The sequence below is a fragment of the Excalfactoria chinensis genome, chromosome 2 (genome assembly GCF_039878825.1).
Source record: "Excalfactoria chinensis isolate bCotChi1 chromosome 2, bCotChi1.hap2, whole genome shotgun sequence".
Taxonomy (NCBI): Eukaryota; Metazoa; Chordata; class Aves; order Galliformes; family Phasianidae; genus Excalfactoria; species Excalfactoria chinensis.
In genome coordinates this window covers 25683961-25706715 of record NC_092826.1, presented here as the reverse complement: position 1 = coordinate 25706715, position 22755 = coordinate 25683961, and the positions used below count along the sequence as shown (strand labels likewise).

The following is a 22755-nucleotide window of genomic DNA, read 5'->3' as shown; positions in this document are numbered from 1 at the left end:
GAGAGCTGCACGCACTTGAAGATTCATTTAAACTTTGGCCATCAGCAGGAGTTAGGAGACTACAGGGGCTTTACATGTGGTGAGACTGCCCAGGTAGTCCCCAGAGAGAAAACAATGATTTAGGGGCAATAGCTTACATGGAAAGCTAGGGATATTTATATGGAAGATGCTGAATGCCTCTTCAAGCAGCATTATTGATATGATTATCGTTCATCAGTTTACCAAAAGCCATAAAGATCAGGTTTTTCTATAAACATTTCCTCTGAAACACTAGATGAATTATCACTGTTTTATAAGTGTATAAAAAAAGTTGATTATTTGTTTCTTTTTTCTTGAAGATATTTCTGAGGAATAGATTTTGAAGTCACAGTAACAGATAATATTTTTTTCTATTTACTGCACCTGGTGGTTTTGTATTATTGTTCGGTATTTAAAGATCCCAGATTATGTATTTTTCTACTCGTCTGTAATCTAAATGATTATTTTTTTGTTCCTCTGTTTTCCCAATATTTTTCATTCTACCGTATTTCCATTTTCACACACGCAAAGAAATATATATCACATCAAAATTATACTAATATATATGGGGAGAAAAAAGTCTTTTCCTAATTCCATTAACTTTTATTAGCAATAAACATAACAAATACGCACCCTAATAAATTCCTTTTTACCTCTCTGACTATAATAATCAGTAACAAAGGGGTTCATAATTGATGATGGCAATAGAGCATGAGATCACCTTTTTCTCTTCTGGTTATTCTATTTGCTTTTCTTTTTGTTTAGTTTCTGCTATTTCTGTCATCCAATACTACCCTTCCATTACTATTTCTAGAAAAACAATACCTATTGAGCTCATTAATTTAGAGTAATATTAGTACCTCAATATTAAATAACCATAGTCTCAACTGTGTCATGGCATTTTCCCTTTCTAATGGGGCAAAAATTATGGATAAGAGAATGCTTCTGAAGGGTGGTGAGGGGGTCAAAACATTCTGGAGGAATAAATAAGTGAATAGATAGATAGATAGATAGATAGATAGATAGATAGATAGATAGATAGACAGATTAAGACAGAAGTGGAGGAATGTGAGAATGGAGAGGAAATTATTGGGGAAAGGACAACACAAAAGAAAAAAGGGAGACAAATAACTTAAAATGGAAGGTGGAAGAAGGAAGGACTATATTTTCTGAGTATGTAATCACTACATGAAACAGCATTATTTACTTCAAACTCACTGTTGTAGGTTTTTGCCCAAAGATCAGTCACTAGCCTACAGACTACTAAATCAGTGTTTGGAGAGTGGTCTGGGTTATTTATCATAGTACTATCCCTTCCTATTTCTCAGGTATCTGTGTTGCACTTTTATAACTTGATTAAAGATAGCTATATCAACAGAGTTGATGGTAGAAGAAATTGAAGATGTCATCTAGAAAGGCTGTTGAGTCTCCATCAACTGAAGTTTTCTAATCTCAGATAGGCAAGTCTCTTGTGTAGCTCTGGATGTCATTATGCTTTGAACAGGAAGCTGGACCAGACACCTCCTAGAAGTGTCTTTTAGCTCTGTGAATAGACAGGAAAGGCTTGTAAGCTGTTGTACACGACAGTGCACAGTGATACTTTTAATCTCTGATTCTCCTCAGAGATCAGGAGAATGGCCCACTCCAGGGCATGAATCTTCCTTAGAGAGGGAGTGCAGAAAGAAGTACCTCAGAGAGAAACATTACTAACTCAGAAGAAACTGTAGATCACACTTCCCTCTCCTAATTGTTAGTGTTTTTAAAATGTTACTAAGCTTCAAGCTAGGAGGTGTTGTCTTTAGTGTTATTCTGTCAGTGGCCTTGAGTATGACACTAAGAAATGATTAATCAGATATTGCCATATTGCAGTGTTCATCATGCATTAGTGTGCTGTAGTGTACTCTTCATTTGAAATAAAAGCCAGGCAAAATTTCAGTTTGAAAGATAAATCATCTGATAAAATTTAGCTTAATCTGAAAGTTGAGGCAAATCAGACATCATTTACAGATGACTTTGTATCAACATTACTAAATGCCTTTACACACCATAGTTTGAAAAGGAGGACTACATTTAGAGTATTTACGTTCTTATTCAATAGCCTCTGCTTCATCCAAACTGCTCTTTACTTTAAGAACGAGGAAAATGATTTTGGCTATTTTGGTTTTTATTTATTTATTTATTTATTTATTATTTTGCTTTAGTTTTAACTATAAAGTGAACTTCATAAGCATTTTGCAGTTATTCATTTAGTTTTGGGGTTATTTTTTCACAAAGTCAGGGTGGCTTCTTATAATTTTTATCATTCTTTGGACCAAAATGCAGATCTGCTGACACCAACCACATGTTTTCCCATTAGTACACACAGGTTGTAAGAATTCTACTGCTTTTACACAATAAATAAATAGAAGTTACATTATATTGTGTCTTAACATAACTGTTCTGTGAGATTTATTGCTAAGACTTTTAATTAATCACTTTTGCTAGAAAAGTATTCCATTTTGGTTCCAAGTTCATGCAAAGATCAGTCTTGGTCAATAAAAACAACTTCTTTACAATCCCATATTGCAGTAAAATTTAACGCTGAAGTGAGTGTCTTAAATTTGAAGTAGAAAAGTCAGAGAAGAGTCACAGAAAGTGGCAATTTATGTTGCCATTGTAGTGATTATGTAGATAATATTAAATCATCTTTATTAATTTAAAAACCATAAATCCATTTCCCACAAATCTGAAGTTAGTGGTTTTGTTGTCATTGTTTTTCTGTTGAGATAGGACAAAGGGAAATGGTTTTAAACTGAAATAGGAGAGACTTAGACTGGATATGAGAAAAAAATGTTTTTTTCATTGTAGGGGTGGGAAGGCACTGGAACAGGTTGCCCAGGGACATGGTGGATGCCTTGTTCTTAGAGATATTAAAGGTCAGACTGGACAGGAGTCTGAGAAGCATGATGGAGCTGTAGGTTTCCCTGTTCATTGTGGGGCAGTTGGACCAGATGATCTTTTATGGTCCCCTCCAACTCAAACAATTATATGATTCTAGAGTTACTGACTTTTCTTTTCAATTGCCACTAATGAAATACAAAAAGCACCTTTTCTGAATTCACACTTTGGTCTAGGAGTCCTCTCATGGGTAAGGTTGGGTGGCTGAATCAGCTCTTGTCCCATAGTAGATGTGTAAAATATTTTCATAACTAACCAGATAGACGTTAGAAAGTATTTCTAAGTCATATTAAATTTCAAATTTTATCAAATGCAATCATTTGCCAACTGGATCATTTACCTACTGGATATGTCCTCATTTATTCTATTGTCGCCTAAATCAAGGGACAGAAATAACTGATGGATCTTCAGGAACACTCTGAACAGCAAGTAGTCAAAATGAATGATTACCAATTTTCAGACCACATTTTTCCTATGAAATGTTTGTTGACTACTTGAAAATAGTGAACACTTATGGAAATTAAAATCAATACACACAAGAGGAAATGTGAAGCATTTCTCAAGTAACATAATTCTTCCTGCAGAGCTGTCCTTTTCTTGGAGTCAATGAGGTACACCAGGATATACAAATTATATATTCTGAGGCTGTGAAATTAGTGAGGCAAAACTGTAGACTGTTAGTGTAGCTTTTATAGCACTGTTGTGCCAAAGTGTTCACATATCATTGTGGAAGTACTTGCTTGAGAAGTATTGAAAAAGACTTCGTTTCTTTACAGAAGTAATCTTTTTATCCACATACACACACACATATTAATCATGATTATACTTTAAACCTGGAATCAAATACCATTTGGTTTCAAGCAGACCTTGTCTATATGTCAGTAGTTAGTTGTATTTCATGTTCTGGCTGATATTTTATAGGCTATAAAACTGTCTTGCTGTGTAGAGCATTCATAGAAAAATAACATTCCAGTCATGTAAGTCATATAAGGGTGAATAATGGTAATGTGTTTTTGCTGGGAGAAGGCAAAAATTGTGAAAGGAGTCTTACAAGATCAAGAAGGAGGAGATAGAGAGAGATGTTAACAATTTCAATTCCTTCACAGTCCTGTGTTTTGGGAAGAGATGCTCGAGGCAATTCTGATTACTAAATTGCTATGGCTGCTTAATTCAATAGACTATGTAAAACCAAAATAGCCTAAAACTTGTTTCTGTAGTTATCTTCTAATGTATATATCACAGAGTGATAAAGTACTCAAAATGAAACATTCTATAAATGTTTACTAGTACTCATGCATACTGGTGCAAACACAGCCCTAACCTGATGGGTTAGGATGAGCCACTCAACTCAGAGACAGTGACCACATGATATGGGGAAAGAATATGGCAACAACAGAAACATAAAACTTCTTGAGCCCTCTCTTGTGAAGTGGTCTCCTTGCCTTCTGAACTGTTATGAAATTAATCTTTATGGAAAAGAACAAAAGGATGTACAAGCAATAGTCTAGTAGCTAAGATAATTACTGTATCTTACAGGTGATTAATGTATTTTAAACAAGAGTCTCACTTTTAATTTTTATATACATAGAATCATTTTTGCCAAAGTTGATAAGACTGAAGAAGAACTTGTGTATATTCTACTCAAGGTGGATTACAATCCATTTTAAATTCTCATGTTATGGTCATTGAATATCACATTCATCTTGTGTAAACATAAATATTACACTCTTGACAGACAGTAATGAGCTAACAAAACTTGCCCATTGCAGACAGCCCAATTCAAACTGCAGGAGATGTCTGAGCTTGCCTAAGGCAAGTTGTAGAAGCTAAGGGGCCAGCCTCCAATATCAACTGAGATGTTAGAACATGCAAAAAAATCATATAGATTTGTCTAAGAGGTATAAGGTCTTTTAACTAGCCTCAAGCTATGTCTCTTTGCAGATTAAAAAAAAAAAAAAAAAAAAAAAAAGGTAGAAACTTTTCAACTGAATGTCACTCCCTGGTCATATCTGTGTGATAAGAAATCAGGAGTTCTAGTACATGTCAAAAGTTGCATACAGTAATGACAATACTAATACCATGTTGGAAGTCATCAGGGTCATCAGGTTGTTTTACCATGTGATACACCTCAGTGAGTTACTTGGGATTAAGAAAACCTCTCTCTGTTGTGAGAAGAAATAAACTGGAAAAATTCCATATGTGTATTTAAGACAAAGAATTATATCTTATCCTTTAATTTCAGCAACTTTATTATGGATTAACTGTGAGGGAATTGAAACTGGAGATGTTTTAATTCTCTTATGCAAATCAAACGGTCTCTCTCCTGTTATTTTAGAAATTACTTAGTTTCTGACTTATTTATTCACTTACAGTAAAGAAATCTTGGTGTTTTTTTCTCTGTATATATGGAAAGTGAACGGACATGCCTTTCCAGAGCACTGAAGCATTATTAGGCGTGGATTTGTCAGAATCCAAGGGAAGTGCAGTTCATATAGTTAGCACTGGGCTAGATGATATAAAGTAAGTTGGGCTGTTATTTAAGCAAGCACACAACCTGACAGAACCAACCTTCTACTTGTTCCCAACTTCCAGAGGGTTTGTGGAGAGAACTGGGGGTGGAGTGGGAGGAAATAAAGTAGAACTCATGGGCTGAAATTAAAACTATTTAGCATGACAGGAAAGGAAAAATAATAGTAATTATATATATACTCACAAAACAAATGTTGCACAATGCAGTTACTAACCACCTGCAACTGTTTTCCAGCCAGTCCCTGAGCAGAGATTCCCCCCTGGCCAACTTCCCATGATTTTTTCACAATGTAATATGGTATGGATTACATTTGGCCAGGTTAGGTCAGCTGTCCTGGTTCTATGTCCTCCCTCCTTTTGCTGGGAGGTCAGTATGAGGCACTGAAACATTTCTGGCTCTGTGCAGCACTGCTCAACAACTAAAATATCAGTGTTAACCAGCACTGGTTTTTCTACTAAAGCCAAAACACAACATTGCACCAAACCGTATAATAAAGTCAGATCTGTTCCAGCTGAAACCAGAACATACAGTCAGTTCCACAGCTGCCCTTCCACTCATCTCTGTAAAGGCTGGGACTGAGTCCCTGCTGCTCATTTAAGGAAAATCCTTTTTATCATATGCATTTCCCACATTTTTAAGAAAGGGAGAGAGGAGAAAGAAGAGTAAGTTACAGTTTTCAAGAAGCACTTTTTTCTTTACATAAACTCTGACACTGTCATATTGAAATTGATTAATCTTTTGTGAACTGTGCCTTTCTGTTTCATTCAGTGCTTCTAAGACTACTTCCCTGGAGAGTACATAAAGTTTCCAGGGATCTGTTTTTGTAGTCTTAAGCAGTTAGTCTTTCAGCTCCAGTGTTACCAATGTGATTTTAATTTATCAATCTGCTGTTCAGTGAAATGGTGTAGAAGCACTTCAAAGCCTAAACCCATCACTTATTCCTACACCTGTCAATGACAGTCTTCTGTATTTGTCACACCATACTCGTGCAATGTATACAATATTGCTAATAAATTGGATAATCAATCACTTGTGCACTGTCTGACAGTAGTACCTTGAATACACTGAATCTGAAATGCATTTTTAAGAGGTGGGACTCATTACTCTGCCATATGGACATCAAGAATTTCCCAGTCAATTGGCACAATTAAAGGGCACCTTGGGAAACGGTAGGCCACTTCACAATGGAAAGCTTTTTCATTACCTTAGTAGAATATGTTCCCATGAGAAACATAAGTAATTGGAGATTGCTTTAGATGACAGAAAATAGTTTAACAGCAGGAGAAGAAAGGACAGGGAGACATTAAGTAGATTTATTTATGCTTCTTTCTGTAGAAAACCCACAATACAATATTTTCTAAAATATTATTATTATTATTATTATTCTAAATATCATCAGGCATGTTAAGCGTGGTCTTTCCCTGCAGCTAAAGTAGGTTTTGTTGGGTGTAATTCTGATGCCTATCTGTACAGGAAACAATTTGGGCTAAATTTTGCTGTGAATGTCCTGAATCATTCATGCCTATTTTGCTGCCATAAATCACTCCCCAGATTAGATGATTCCCCAGAGTCTGAATATTAATCTTAATGGTTTTTTTTATCATGTACTACACAAGCTTTATTTAATCCTTTACAGGGAATTTTCTAAGTAAATTATCTGACTGTTCATAGGTAGATTTGAATATTTACTCAAATTTTGCCTCTAATTCAGATTGGAGAATAAATTCAGGAGTTTCCTCAATATACATTTCACTAGGAAAATAGTTTGGAGGAGAGGATAAGCCCAAACAAAGTATGAATAAGAAGGAGAAAAAAAAAAAAAAAGGCCTGATTGTATTGCAGATTTTGCTGACTGCCTGCAGAAAGATTGTTTAATGGACACTGGAAATGAAATTCTGTATGTCATCTGTATATCAAACTTTTTTATGTGTATCTGTTGTATTTGGGCAAAACATATCACTCTGGACAAAGATTTCCCCAAAGCTTTTCAGTTTTGCTGGAAAAATATCTCCATTTACGGTATCATATTCTTTTTCTATGTTATTAATATCTGATTCCATACTTCTCCACCTCATGGAAAATAGATAAATAAATGGAAAACATACAAAAATGTTACCTTGCCTTTTTTCACTGAATACAATCAGTATGAACTTACGATAACAAAACTGTTATGACCATAGGTAAATGCAAACAGTAGGTTACATCCAGTTGTCAGACAGTTTGAGGTGAGAGATCAGGGATTTAGGAGGTACTTTTTTTGTTTTTAACCATTCCTATTTGCCCTCATAACTGCAAAATGGAAACGAGTCCAAAATACTTATCTATTATTTCTTGTCCTCCTCTGGCTCTGTCCCTCCCTTTTGTGATAAATCTTCAAGAATATATCTGCTGAAGGAATCACTGACAAAAATTTGTCTTTTAGTAAAATATATACCAGCAACAAGTAGACTGTGGAGACTGTTGTCTTCCTCTACATTATATATGGTCTGAACTGCAAAATGTCCTTTCACTTCTACCATAATCTTCATCCTTAATTAAAATTGAATAATTTTTAAATTAAAGATAGGATTCAGCCCACACATTCCCCTAGCTTTGGAAACCGGTGGTGAATTTATCAATTAACGTGTTAATTAGCGCCAATTTAATTCTTGTCTTTGGGGAGCGTGGGTAACCATCCGCTGAAAAGTATCCAAAGACTCTGCTTTTTTTTAATAGCTCATGGAAGCCATTGCCATCTGATTAATTTCTTGCTGGGAAACTTGCCAGTGCTTATTCCCCAGATCATCTAGTTATGCTCCTCTCATTTCTCTCTATATTTTTTAATATCATGTCAGTTTAGACTGATTCTATTTTGCACTCGACAGAAGCAATTTCTAGCACTCTTTTTACATGACAAGAGAAATGATTTTCCAAGTGACAGGAGTACTAGCTTCAACCATTACATTGATATGTGCTTTCTAAAAAGAATTTGATTAAGAGAATATTGCTTTTGTATTTAATATTTTTATCCAGCACTGACAACAGAGAAGCAATTGACAGTATAAATGGTGATAGTGCTGTCAATTGAATTAAGATGCATTATGTCTGGTTTGTCAACATTTATGATTTACAAATACATCTGTGTACATGTGGGGAAAAACAGTGATATTAGCTAAGGGTGACTCAGATGCACAACAGAATTTCTTGTTTCTGAGAAAATAACAGAAGTTGTTTTTCTTTTGCTGCATTAACTCTTCTGAAATGAGAGTAACTCCATTGAAGTTACACTAACTGGTGTTTGGAACAAAGTATGTTAAAACAGTGTGACCATTAGGTTATAAAATTTGTATGTGGGCATATAACACAGTATTTGAGAGGCAATATAGTATCAGTATATTTTCAATATACAACATAATCATGTAAATAAATAGATAATAGCATCCAGAGGGTTATTTTGGAGATGAGAAACATAATTCATCTGACTGCGTCTGCTGATGTGCACAGGGAAGCTGAACGCAAACAGAATTATAGATTTGAAAATCTGATCTTTGGGGTCTTATTCTTCAGGCACACTGAATTTAAGTAAGACAAGTATTTAAGTAAAACTAATCTATAAGAGATAACTTGTACAAGATTGCCTCCTTGGTACTTGGTCAGAAAAGGGATCTGTGGCTTTTTCTTAACAGAAACACTTAATATTGGTAAGTTTTCTTTGCCTTAGTGTAAGCATTAGCGTGCCTTTCTGCCTTCCACTTTAATAGCAACATCACGTAGACAGGTTTCTTGTTAATGCTGCGGAGGTGTTTGTATCTGTGGGTAGGTGATCTACCTGTTCAGCGTCATTCTGAAAGTGCTGACACTACCAGTTCACAGGCTCCTTTAAACCCTTCTCTGCTTCAGACTTCCTGAATGTTTGGTATTCTACACTGCAAGAGTAATTTCTCGCAGCCTCTGTAACACAGGGTAGTGAGCTGCTAAGGAATAACTCCCAAGGAGTTGAGAACCCTACAGTCACCTTGATCTCAGTGCTAGTGATCTGTGCTAATTTCCCACTTTCATTGCCTCAGCACTGACCAAAGCTTCTGTCTGTCCCTGAGCTGTAGAAGTGTGAGTAATTATGGTTCTAGACATAGCTATACTAATCACACTCATAGTCTAATGTCTTTAGAGTATTATTACAAGTGAAACATCATCATTCCACTTTATAATAAAAAAAAAAAAAAAAAAAAAAAAAAGTTTTGAAAAGCAGGAAATTTTCTTTTTTTCTAGGTCATCCATTTTGGGTTCCCATTGTTATCTCTGGATAACAGCCTTTACAATACATGTACAGAACAACTGCTTCACAACCAAGAGCACTAGGAATTGCTCTTATAAAACCCCAGATCTTTAAGGGTCTCACATAATGTCTTGCATCTATGGGCTGTTAACCCAACTGTTGAAGCAAAGGACTCATCTTCAGAAGCTCAGTGCTGTAGCTGTGATGCTGCTGCATTGCCTCTGCTGCTGCAACTGCAGAATAAGTTTCAGAGAGGGAGAAACAGACCCAGATCATGGGGACAAAAAAGGAACCATGATGATGTTTCTCAGCACTTTAGACCTGCGCTTCTCTACCTGTCTTATTCTGTGAGGGTCAAGAGCAGATAAGGTTCTATAATGCTATTCTCCTTCTGTCATTTTATTAGATAGCTTGGAAAAGTAAATGTCTTATCTCCATGACAAAATCTTGAATTCAGCCAACTTCTTAAAGGATAGGTGACAAGAAAGGGGGAAAAAGTGAGCCTCTTGCTATGTTGAGGGCTCACAGTAACCCATCCATCTCTGCTTTTTGTACTAGGACAAATTAGCTGATACCACATCTTTGTCAATGGCCTCAGATAGGAGTCATTTTGTGTGCAGAACTAGCTATTTTCTGTTCTTATGAGCAATGCTTCTGCACAGAAATGCCCTTTGCCAATGCAGAGAGATCCTGAATAGCCTGTGGGGAAAAAAGAGATTCCCTCCCTGGCTCCTGCTATAGTCCCCAGCATCCACACTGTGGGATATGGGATTCAATTAGAAGGGATGCCCTTGAGTTGTGAAGACTTAGCTTAAAATGCCCAGATTAGAAAAGGAAGCAAACCATCTCCTGTTAGTTTGTCAATTTTGCTAGCAGGTCACACTGTTAAAAGCCACAATATGTTTACATTTCATATCCGAGCCATAAGGTCAGTAATTCTTTGGCAGATGGATGGACAGGATGAGTGAACTGGATAATGTTTGCTGCAGCTGAAGCCTTGGGTATGCTCATTTCAGAGTATGACTGTCGTGAAACATTCAGAAAACCAGTACTTCTTATCTCAGTAGCAAAGGGTGTTGCAGAACTAAACCATATGAAAACACAAAGCACCTTAACTTTCATGTTAGAGGCAACATCTGTATCAAAGTCATTTTAGATAGCTTCTGCTGTAAAATATTTGATGAAAACTGCTGAGGTTTGTCCTGGTGAAAATATAAAAACACAATAGCTTAAGAGTGATGCTCTTCTTCTATATTTTTGCAGACTTTAAAGCTTTCATCAGATGATTAATTTTGATGAGCGACATGTTTCTGGGCTGCCGTAATAACAGTATCAGATGTTTGCAAAGCAATGAAATATTTTAATAGGTAACTGATACAAACAACCAAGAAGTTTACAAAAACCCATGAATCATGTTGCCACGAGATAATCAGGCTGCAATATGTGTTGCTTTTTTCTGGTGCCAACAGTAACATTAGACCACATGGGAAATAGTGGGTTGAAACTGACACTGGTAAAGCTAAAGGGACTGTAAAGTGGTCCATTTTCAAGGCAGAAGTTACACAAACAGTGAAAAGAACAAAAGAATGAACTTCTTAGTAGCTGACTGATGTGCAGAACTACTTCTCTCGAAAGAGATAATCCTAGATTTTTCACTAAATTAAAAAATGAAATGTGCTAAATCACATTTTTCTGTATAAGAATACTGTACTTGAGGAATACTGTGTGAGAGGATCTCCTCATTTATGCAGTGGCAGAATGTGAGTAGAAGGAGGGAGGTAAACATTTGGTTATCACACCAGAAGCTCTTTCTTGCAGTTTCCCACAACAGAATCCAAAGCCTTCTCTGCCTACTATATTCATCTGAGGAACTTGTGAACTTTTTCCAACCCTTTCTCAGTCCTATGGACCTGGAATGTTCAGACCTCTGCCTGAAATCGCCCTCCCAGCACCATCACTCCCAGGAGTGGTTTTGAGACTTCTCTGTCATGACATTTTGAATATGAATAATTACATACTTCAAAAGTCCAGTCTCACTCTGTCCACGGGGGAGCTTGCTCCAAATAACAAAACCTTGCTTCTCAGAGTACATTGTAGGGCCCAGAACTGAGCGCCCTTCATCCTTACACCAGCTGGTTTCAAGTGAATTATCATTCATTGGCTTCATGGTCTTTAACCTTGAAAAACTGAATTTACTTCATCTTCATGTAAATTAAATTAGCATCATTCCAGGTGAAAGGTTTCCTGTGACAGGCCTTTTAAATTGAATTTCTTTTCTTCAAATTGTCTGTCCTCTTTACTTAAAAACACAAACTGAATATTAAGTGCAGTATTATTGCAGCTATTAATCAGGCAGCTAAATAAAGCTATTAGCAAACTGTGGATAACTGTAAATAAAATAAAAGTTTTACTATCTCTTAGTTTCACATAGACTGGCTATTTAGTGAAAAACAAAGTAAGAGCTGATATGATGTATAGGAAAAATTTACTAGAATTGCGTGAAGGTGAAATACAGAAATATGATTGCCATATAAGTTTTAAATATTAGCATTTAATGTTTTAATTCCTTAACCAGATGCTTAGTTTTTTTCTTGGCTTTAGTCTCCCAGGTCTGTTTAATTTAATAAGTGTTTCATATAAAATGCATGCAGGGCTTTTGTTTCTCAAACAATTTAACAGTAGGACAACATCTGGACTTTTCATCTGGTGAATCCCATGATTTTCAATACTGGTCCAGCATTAAATGGGTAGATGGCATGACTTCTCTGATCATTAGGGGCTTGGGTGCTTTTATCCGAGGCAGAGGTGGAAACTGCACCCTAACCTTCAGCTCCTTTGGTGGGTGTTTTTGCAAGCTGCAGATATGGCAAATAGCAAGCCCTCAAAATAAAAGCTGCAGGATGAAATAGTAAATGAGGTAATTTATGTCTGTCCACTCTATTTTTATTTTTTTCCATTTTAAGCACTGAGAGCTAGCAAAGGTAAGAAGTTGGGAAAATGATTTTACAGAATGAGGGAGAACAAACCTAAGGAATTCAAGAATTCTTGACCTATACTACAAACTGCACTAAAAATTCATCAGAGAGCAGAAATAGTCCAGAACACCATTCTGTTTGAGGACAAACTTCATTAATATGCCGCTTTTCACCTTTATTTTCAATGGTTGTTTTTTTCTTCTTCCTTTGTTCTTTCTCTTTCCTTTCTATCTTTCTGCTTTCTTATTTTGTTCTTTTTTTTTTTTTTTTTTGTGATACTTTCTTTTTTCATGTCTTTTATTCCTTAATAATTGTCCTAGTAAGGTAAGTAAAAAAAAACTTAGTTTCTGCTCCGAGTCAGACAAAGCAAATTTGTGTACAGAACATTTATTATTTTTGGTTCTCTTTTTGGGTGTTTGAGATGAGCTTCAGTGCTATATCTTCACCATAAAGGGAAAAAATGGATAATAGAATGCAAACATAAGAAGAGTGATGAAGGATTTATTTCACAATTGACAACTCATAAAATAATATTTTTCTAGACATTTGTAATCTCCTACCTATATTTATTTCTGTATGTATGTATGTTCTCTTTTGAATCTGAGAGGAAAGTTAGCTCTAACATTACTTACACCATTCATTTTCTTAATTATTTTTCCTTTTCTGTTTATGGTAAAAGATTTGGTGAATTCTAAAATCAACAATCCAACCATTCTAACATTTTTCATTAATCTAATTTATTGTCTAATTTCAGTCCTCCACTGCTGACTCATTTGCCAATCTTTATTGCATTTAACAGTCTTCCTAGGCTACTAATTTTGACAGTGAAGTAGAGCATTTCAGTATAAGACTGCACACTTAATTGATTGTTTGAGGTATTACACCATAATGATTATCTAATTTCAGAGCAGTGTGGTGTGTTAAATCCTTTCTATATGTACTGTCAACTGTTTTCAATATTCTACTCATCCTAGACTTCACATTTCCAAATTTACTAAAGAGTAACAACTGATGGCAGCTTTGCTAAACAGAATGTGTAATATATGGTTAAGTAACAGAAGTAAAGGGACTCCAAAACTGGCTTGAAATGTGAGAGTAAGCTAATATTAACAGAAATGTTTTGATCAGTGTATATTTTTGCTATAAGCCCATACATTCTTGTTTCTCAGTTGTTTTTTTGGTTGTTGTTGTTGTTGTTGTTTTTTCCACAGTGGTTATGTCTTTGATTATGATTACTACAGGGATGATTTCTACAATCGGTAAGTGTGGTTATATTTTTGTACATTCTACACAATTTCTACTGTTTGTTTATAATGTAATCACATTGTTTGGTTATGCAAGTCTGTTTTGATTTTGTATATTATTCATTTCATCATTTCTATTGTGTATTTGATGTAGGTTATTTGAATATATCACAAACAGAGAAGATTACCACCCAATACTCTCTCATTTCACAGCTTTTTTTGGTATTACCATTTTCTGTGAGGTACTGGGGCATTTTCTTTGCTGAAAATTTTAATAGTAGCTTAATTGCTCAGTGTTTCTTTCGACAGAGTTCTTCTAGGCTTACTTTCTCAGGAACACACAATGGCTGCAAAATTCTTCAGTACTGATATTTGTATCTTTTTCTTTAAACCAAGGGTATGAAAAGATATGGACTGTCTCCTGAAATATATGTTTTTGTCTTCCAAGAATGTTAAGAAGTCTAGAAGGACCTTAAGGGATGTCAGAAGTAGAACAATGTGTGTATTTCAATAGCAGGAAAAAGAGTGAGGATACTTGAGCAATTGGAGACGAATACCTTCATGCAGCCTAGCTCAGCGCTGTCAAAATTTTAAGGTATTCATTTGGATACATGGTGAATTTGATACAACAGAAGGAATGCTGTCCAGAGGGACCTGGACAGGCTCAAAAAGTGGGCACACAAGAATCTAATGAAGTTTAACAAGGCCAAGAGCAAGGTGTCTCACTTTGGTCAAGTCAGTCCCAGATATGAGTACGGACTGGGAACACTCATTGTGAGCAGCCCCTCAGAGAAGGACTTGGGGGTCTTGGTGGACAAAAAGCTGTCCAGCAGTGTGAACTTGCAGCACAGAAAGGCCAAAAATATCCTGGTCTGCATCAAAAGGGAACAAATTTCTAGATAAAGACTCAACCTCTCCAGGCAACGTGTTCCTGTGTGCTCCATCATCCTCACAAAAAAAAGGCTTTTCCTCATGTTCATATGGAACTTCCTGTGTTGCAGTTTGTGCCCATTGTCCCTTGTTGAATAGAACAACAGAACGCTGCTGAACAGAATCTGGCTGCATCCACTTGACTTCTGTGCTTCATGTACTTATAAACAGTAATGAGATCCTCTCTCAGACTTCTTTTCTCCTGGCTGAGCAGTCCCAAGTCTCTCAACTTTTCCTCATAAGAGAGGTGCTCGATACCTCTAATAACCTTTGTGGCCCTACTTTCCACCAGATGAGGTTGTCCAGGGCCTCATCTAAACCAGTCTTGAATACTTCCAGGGATGAGACATCCACAGCTTCTCTGTGCTTCACCTCCCTCATAGTAGAGAATTTCTTCCTTGCATCTAATGTAAATCTACCCTTTCTTGTTTAAAAACCATTACTCCTTGTCCTGTCATGACAATCCCTAATAAAGATTCCTTCCTCATTTTTCCTCTAGATACATACATCCCAGAACTGAAGATTTCTGTTAGTCATTTCTCAAATTACAAGCACAGAGATTAGGGAATGTACTTCAAAGCTAGCAAAAGGCAGCACCTTTTAAAGAAATGTATGGGAACTGTTGAATCCTGATCTGAAACTCTGATTGACCACCTCATGCAAGCAATGAGTCAGCCGTGGGAGCACAGGTGAAGGCAATTCAGCTGTGTGACCAGAAGGGGTGGAGCCTGGCTGCACCTCTCCTAGACCCAGTTAAGGGCTGATTGCCTTTGGGGAAGGGTCTCTTTCTAGAGATCACTCCCCTGGGAGTTTTCCCAGCAAGCCTACACAGGTGAGCATTTTCCATTTGTTTCCAGTTATCCCTTTCCAACGTGATAATCCTTCTAGCTTTACAGTCTGTGGATACAAATCTGACAATACTTCTCTGTATATTTGTTGACTATACAAGAAGGCATGTCACTGAAATATGAACAACTTCATACAAATATGAAAAATCAGCTTTGGACAAATCATTGCATGATGATCTACTGCTTTGTAACTTAGAGTTTTTCTGAAATATTTTGTTCTAGTAATGTCACTCAAGAGACTGTGACCAACATGATCCAATATAATAAAGGGTATGAGTGACAACAAACCATAATGTTTAATAAAGTTTAAAATGTATATTTTGTGTTCTTAATTATACAGAAATTTTAGTTATGCTTACAGTAGTTAGAAACTGCTAATTCAAACAGCACATTCAAAGTGATGGAATTCAAATTTAACATGAATGATGGGAACTTTATGGTATATGTTGTAAACAGCTAAAGAAATGGAGAGGCCTTGTTTATGTTGTTTATAAGATTATGGTGCAGACAACTGGAAGGATTCCAGGATTTAAATGCTAGGTGTTTACTTGCCAGAAAATGGGCTAGAAGACTTAAGTTTGATTCCACTTTCTGATCAGCATGCTGTTAGACAGTGGGGCAGTTAATTACTGTTTCTCATGTCTCTGTTTTCAAATATATATCTATCCACCCAGCTGGGAAACCGTGGTTAGAATTGTGAAAATTAAACATGCTGTTACAAATTTACATAATTAGTAGTTGCAATAGCATGTGAGCAGAACACAAGATATTCCCGATAATGTTGCTTGTCCCTCTATTTTGGTATCAGAACTGAAAGTCTTAATTTTTGTAACTTTCTTTTCTTAATCTGTTTTGTTTAGAGCCAAAGCATTTTACATTTTAAGTATATCTAACTTTTGATTACTTTTCCTGTTGTCTTTATTTTCTTCTATACAGGTTAATCAGCTGCTGTTGCTAAATGTACTTTCTAAGATTGGAGCATTCTGTTTGAGAACGCTACTTGTTTTTGTTTATAGAATATCTTCTAGTGACTGTAGTAGCAATTATTTGAATATAGGTAGTAGTTTGGTTTGAACAAGGCTAACATCCTATTCTATTAATCATGCTTTAGTATTTCAGTGATTGTACATCAACTTGTTATTCAGTGAAGAGTGGATGTGATGGGCCCTCTTTTCTGTCAGTTCTATAGGATATACAATTCCCTCAATAGAAACTACTGGATATTTTACAATGAGCAGGATATTTCTTTATGATGATGTCTGGTTTCAGAAAAGTTCATTCATTTTTCTGTTTATAGGAATAGCAGAAAAGTAGAATTCAAGTCATGCATATAATAAAGGAGCCTTACTGTCACTACAATAAAATGTACTATTGTTGTGTACAGTGAAATGATTTGAATCTGTGGAAAGCAGGTTATAGATTTTCCATGCTGCAAATAACAGAGTCCCATAAAGCACCCTCCCTCGTTTCAATGATGCAAAATCTGAGTTATGCACTGGACTGTGACTAAACTCTGAATAAGACACTTAATGTGCATAGGTCCTTGAAATCTAATTTGACTATGATATAAAGTGATTAGATTTCAAAGGTTAATTTTCTCAAAGATAACTTGAAAATTTAATTGACAGGGCTTCCATGACATGAAATCACAGAAGGTTTTATGGAGTCCAGCTGACTTCATTTTTTCTAGGTTGTTTGATTATCATGGACGTGTCCCCCCACCACCTCGTGCAGTGATACCATTGAAGCGTCCTCGTGTGGCTGTTACAACAACTCGCAGAGGCAAAGGGGTTTTCTCTGTGAAAGGAACATCACGATCCACCTCAAGTGGGACTTCTTCCTCAGGATCAAAATGTGAGTTGCTTGTACGAGTTTGGATTTTGCAGCAATGCTCATGTTAATTGCTGCATACAGGCAGTTTCCAATATATAGCTCTTTTGCAGTTATTTCTTACCCTTGATATTTTGCTTGTTTGTTTTTTTTGTTTGTTTTTTTTTTCTTAATTAGTGAAGGTGCTACACCTTTGGTGTTAGTCAAAGAGAACAATGTTGTAATTCGGAAATAGCTCTGTTTGAAAATATTTGATCTTTAGCCTCACTCCCTTGGCCTCAGAAATTTCCCTCCAATCATTTTGACTGTTATGCACCATGAGATCTTGTGAACAGCTGATCATAGAGAAAACCTAATAATCTTCTTACAGACAGACTGAGAAACACTGCTTTCTGTCAAGTCTTGAGGGTTGTTTTCATTCACATGTGAGATACAGAGGGTGGTCTGGGTCAGGGAAGGGAGGGGGAGGTTGGGTTGGGTTTGCTTTTTTACTTGTGATTCCTTTGAAAATGGAGGCAAAATGTCTTTGCCTGCTGTAAAGGGAGTGTGAAACGGGGTTGATAACTTGGGGCTATTCAACCCCTTCTTATTGAGTTGGCCTTAGAAGAGCTGACAAACATCAGATGTTCCTCCTACATTCTCACCAACCTCCCCACCCTGTAGTATCTCTCAGGAACTTCATCCTCCTCTCCATGCATCTTTCAGCACCCACCTGTCTTCCCCTGCCCCTTATGTGGAGTGATACTGCCCTTGGAAACGTCACTGGAAGAGGAAGAGAAAGATCAGGTAGGGATCAGATATTAGAAAGAATGAAGGGACTGCAATAACATGCTTGCAGTACCAGGCCAACCAACAGAGCATCCTACTGTCTTAAGCATAAAGTGAATCCACAACAACAGTACATCTTACTGGAAAAGGGTCTAATTATGGCATCAGGATGAGAAAAATTCATACTCTACCTGTATAACCTACCCAAATCTCGCACACTAACAAAGAAGATGGAACCTTAGTGTGTCCTTTGGGAACCATTCTTGGTCCTTTTTGTAGGAAGTGATGGCATTCAAGACCTTGAAATAGAATGTGTAATAAATATGCATGTGATTGAAAGAATGAAAGTGTGATGAGCAAAGCAAAAGATAGCGTGGTACGCTGAGTAACAAGGAGCTCAGGACACTTCTTGATAAGGATGACCTCCAAGGATCTATTGTCTTGACAGCCTAATCACACACAAGTCTCTTGAGAATGAACTGGCAAAGATGTCTGTTACCAACAGCGGGAACTTGAAAATCTAGGATACAGGAAAACATGAATTTATATGTTGTATTATGAAGTTCATTTGCACCATAAGTGGATGTGTGGGAGTAGTAACACTTCCTTTGTTATCTGAAGGATGAACATGTGTTTAGAACATTTTCATACATGTCTTGAACAAATCCACTTATGCATATCCAATCTTATTCATTCTTCAGTTCCTGAAATATGATTCCTAATATCAGTCTAAGAGAAAGCCTATAACTCAATATCTTCATGTTAGTAGATATGGGTTTTTTTCACTCACTTGCCTTCAAGAAGATTAATTATTTTCAGGTGAACTTTTATATATATTTATGCATTGTCTCCCAGGAGATGTCAAGGAAATCTGTCACACAGAAACTTGGATTTTTGCTGTCATTAATAGAACTGAGCATATTACACCAACACCTAGATTTGTACTCTTGAAAATAATTGCTAAGTTTGCTTTATTACTCATTCTGCATTTCAGAAAAGATTTTATAGTCCCGTGGCAATGATTAGTGCTAATTGCAGATTATAGGACTGAACCTTTGTTGAAGTATGAGTACCTAAAACCCCCTTCTTTGACACCTCCAAAACATTGTGTAACATGGCAAAAGCTGCAGAACCTGTAAATTATTTTATGGAAGTGGGATCAGGATGTTGTGCCTCAGTGAGAGTATTCTTCAATGTATTTAAGTGCTATGTGAATTCTGTGATATGTCATTATTAGAACTCCAGGTGACAAGGTTATCTTTGGATCCAGCTAATGAATCACTAAAAGCATAGGCCCTCGTTTTGATCTTTACTGGGTTTCCACAGTTTTTTATTATGATAATTGAAACACAGAGAACATTTATTGTGCTTTAAAAATTGCAGAGAATACTCTGTTTTACATGCAGCATATCTGAAAATAAATTGCTTATTATTATTATTATTATTATTTTTAAGAGGACTAAGGCACACAATATACACTTTCATGCTTGATTTCCCCATAGAATTATTTCCCTCTTTCTCAAGTCCAGCCAACTAATCTTAAAGGTAGAAACATGATTTTGTTGACTTGGTCAGGAATGTAATCAGCTTACTGTAAGATGTTTATCAGAGAAATAACCAAGCTGTTCCTTAGGGGCTTCAAGCTGAAAAGCAGAGAACGTTTGTTCTGCTGCTACTTTTGCCATTTTATTGGAAAAGTTTTTTATATTGAATTGTGGGATCAAGCTGTTTAATATTTTGTTGCCTTTTACTCCATAGTGTTAACTTAAAACCCTTGAACTAATACAATGTTGATTCTAATTGTAATTTATTGTTAGTTAAATAAAGGATCTCTTCAATGAAGAAATTTAATCTGGGGTAAGGATGCTATTTTTGTCTTTGGTGGCATTCAAGGCCATACACCAGCTTAATTCCATGTTTCTGTGCCAAAATGTTATTGCGTAAGCTTGGAAGATTTCATTTCCAAATATCAAAATTCTCCTGAGATCATTTACTCTACTAGACATTTCAGATTTGAGGAAATGTAACTGTTCTCATAATTCTTCTCCACTTTCAAACTGGATTCAGAAAATGGACCCATATGTTTAGGAGTAAAGGTCAGAATACGATGAACCCCTCTCTCAAATTAGTAGAATTAGAGGGACTCAAACATTTCAGGAATGTTGCTGTAATTCAACTTTAGCACTTTCATTTCTAAAAATGTAACTGACCTTAATGTATATCTCTTTTTAAGCTGGGCGTGACGTCTCCTTTGTGCTACATGGTTAAATGCAGGATGTGTTCTAGAAGGCTCTTATATTCACCACAGAAAAATGGAAAGGGATACTGAATCTGCTTCTGTATTGTTTTAAGTAGCCACACCATCTAATCCTTTTTCAAATAGATTAAGCTCTGCTGTAGATGTATTTAGACTTTTTCTATTTGTTTCACCAACTTGCAGCTCAAGTCTGTTTCATTTGTTCACATCCATTTGTTTCATCAACACTGCCTTAGCTTAAATGTTTTACTTCTTTGACCTTCCTCTTTCCTTGGGCAGAAATAAAAAAGGTAATATTGAAGATTTTTCTTCTAACAGTCACATCCATGTATCTTTTCTCTATATACTTGCTAGAATTCAGTGAATCAGTGTGTCATTCCAAATAATCTCTCACCAGATCTTTATATAATGATATTGTTATTTACCTATATTCAGAAATACTTCATTTTACACATTATAGTGTGAAATTTTCTTTTCTTTTTTTTTTTTTTTTTTTTTTTTTTTTTGTGGCTGTGTTGTAGAGATAGCCTATTGTCAAATAAACAACTATACCCAAGGATAATTGTCTGTCTTTTTCAGCTGATGAGTGTCCAGGTTAAGAGCAGGAGTTCTGCTGTTAGTCAATCAAGTGAGGGCGATGGGGTGTTTCCGTGCATTTGAATTTCATTTTATTTTATTTTTGTTTTTGTACTGAAACATTGCTTAAAATTATCTGACTCCTATTCCATTTCACTCTGAATAAGTACCTTCTAGCTCATCCTCAAATTTCACTTGTTTCTTCAATTTTTGCATCTCAAAGTCATTGAAGATATTTAGCTAGCCAGTGTTTGAGGAATTGCATTAGCAATTTCTTTTGCTTGCTATATATGCGAATCTGTCATCTGCTGGCTATCTCCTAATTAAACAACAATAACAAACAGTAAGCTACTTTATTTTTCCTATTATATTACTAAAAAGCAGATAAGTATTTTAAATACATGCAGCTCTGGTCTAATTTTTATGAACTTCTTGACAGATAACAGTTTGAAAACAAATCATTAGAGGAATTTATTTTTAATGGATAACTTACGTACTCAAAGCAAGACACTTGAAGTACAGTATTTACAGTCTTTACATTTTATCTCTGTGCTTAAAGATCCTAAAATTATTCCCAAGCTCTATACCACAGAATTACAGAAATACAGAATCAGAGAATTTCAGAATGGCTGAGGCTGGCAGGCCGTCTGGGTCCCTCTGACCTCCCCCCTGCTCCAGCATATATCCTGTCAGCAGATGCTGCTTAGAGCAGTCTGGTTCCTCTTCTTCATTCCTAAAAATGAAGTAACTGAAAGCTGAATTATGCTAGGAGAATGATTTTGAAGATTTGCACAACTCCCTGCAAATTAAGACAATAAGAATCTTGAATAAGTAAATTATTGCAATGCTGGAATCAGGATGGACACTTGAAACCTGAGTCAGTGACCAAATTTTATGCAAATAGGGGTGGAAATCAGGCTTCTCAGCATTTAATGTCATTGTTTATTATCAAATCTGCACTACTGGGTCTGCATTCTCTCTAGTACAGTGCTTCCAGAACTGAATTCTCCCTAAGACACCACAGAGATATCCGTGTGAGGCAGAGAGTTTGGTCTGAGTTGCACAGTAGCCCCATCTTATGTGCCCATTTCTTTGCCAAACAGAAGTGCAATTTTTTTAATTATTATTATTATTTTTAATATTCTGAACAAATATCATTAGGCCCTTCTCATGTCTTTTCTCGCTTTTGACCTTTTAGCCTTGGCAAGCACCTCTAACTCAACAGCTTGGCCACATGCAATCTTTTGCCAGCTGGCTTCTTTAGTGGGCTGCTGCAGGTATTTAGCATTTCCTGCCATGCAGATTCATGCCATTTCACCTCAGATTCTGCATCACTTTGCTATTCCAGAACAGACAAACCTCATCCCCAAGGGAGGAAGTAACCTTCTAAATATACAGTTGTCAGAATCTTAATGTTTTCTTACAGATCTGGGCATTGGATAGTGACCCGTTATTTCTTCAAGAATACTCCATGACTCTGTTCTATAAATACTATAAATAATTCCTCCATCAGATTCTGTAGAGCATACAAGGATCCAACAGAAAGGTTACTTTTAAGCTTAGTTCTGAAGGCCTGCCACTCACTGA

At 36.2% G+C, this 22755-nt stretch overlaps 1 protein-coding gene across 9 annotated transcripts in view; it reads left to right on the top strand.

Moving 5' to 3' along the window:
* Positions 1–22755, top strand: part of RALYL (RALY RNA binding protein like) — a 359319-nt gene that overhangs the window by 308996 nt on the left and 27568 nt on the right. For 5 of the 9 annotated variants that reach the window (XM_072327242.1, XM_072327248.1, XM_072327249.1 and 2 more), the window contains 2 exons: positions 13927–13974; positions 17428–17591. In XM_072327242.1, the coding sequence (XP_072183343.1) occupies positions 13927–13974; positions 17428–17591 (212 nt within the window). Of the gene's footprint in view, positions 1–13926; positions 13975–17427; positions 17592–18272; positions 18354–22755 lie in introns of all 9 variants that reach the window. The other 4 variants (XM_072327245.1, XM_072327247.1, XM_072327241.1 and 1 more) reach the window with 1 other exon arrangement.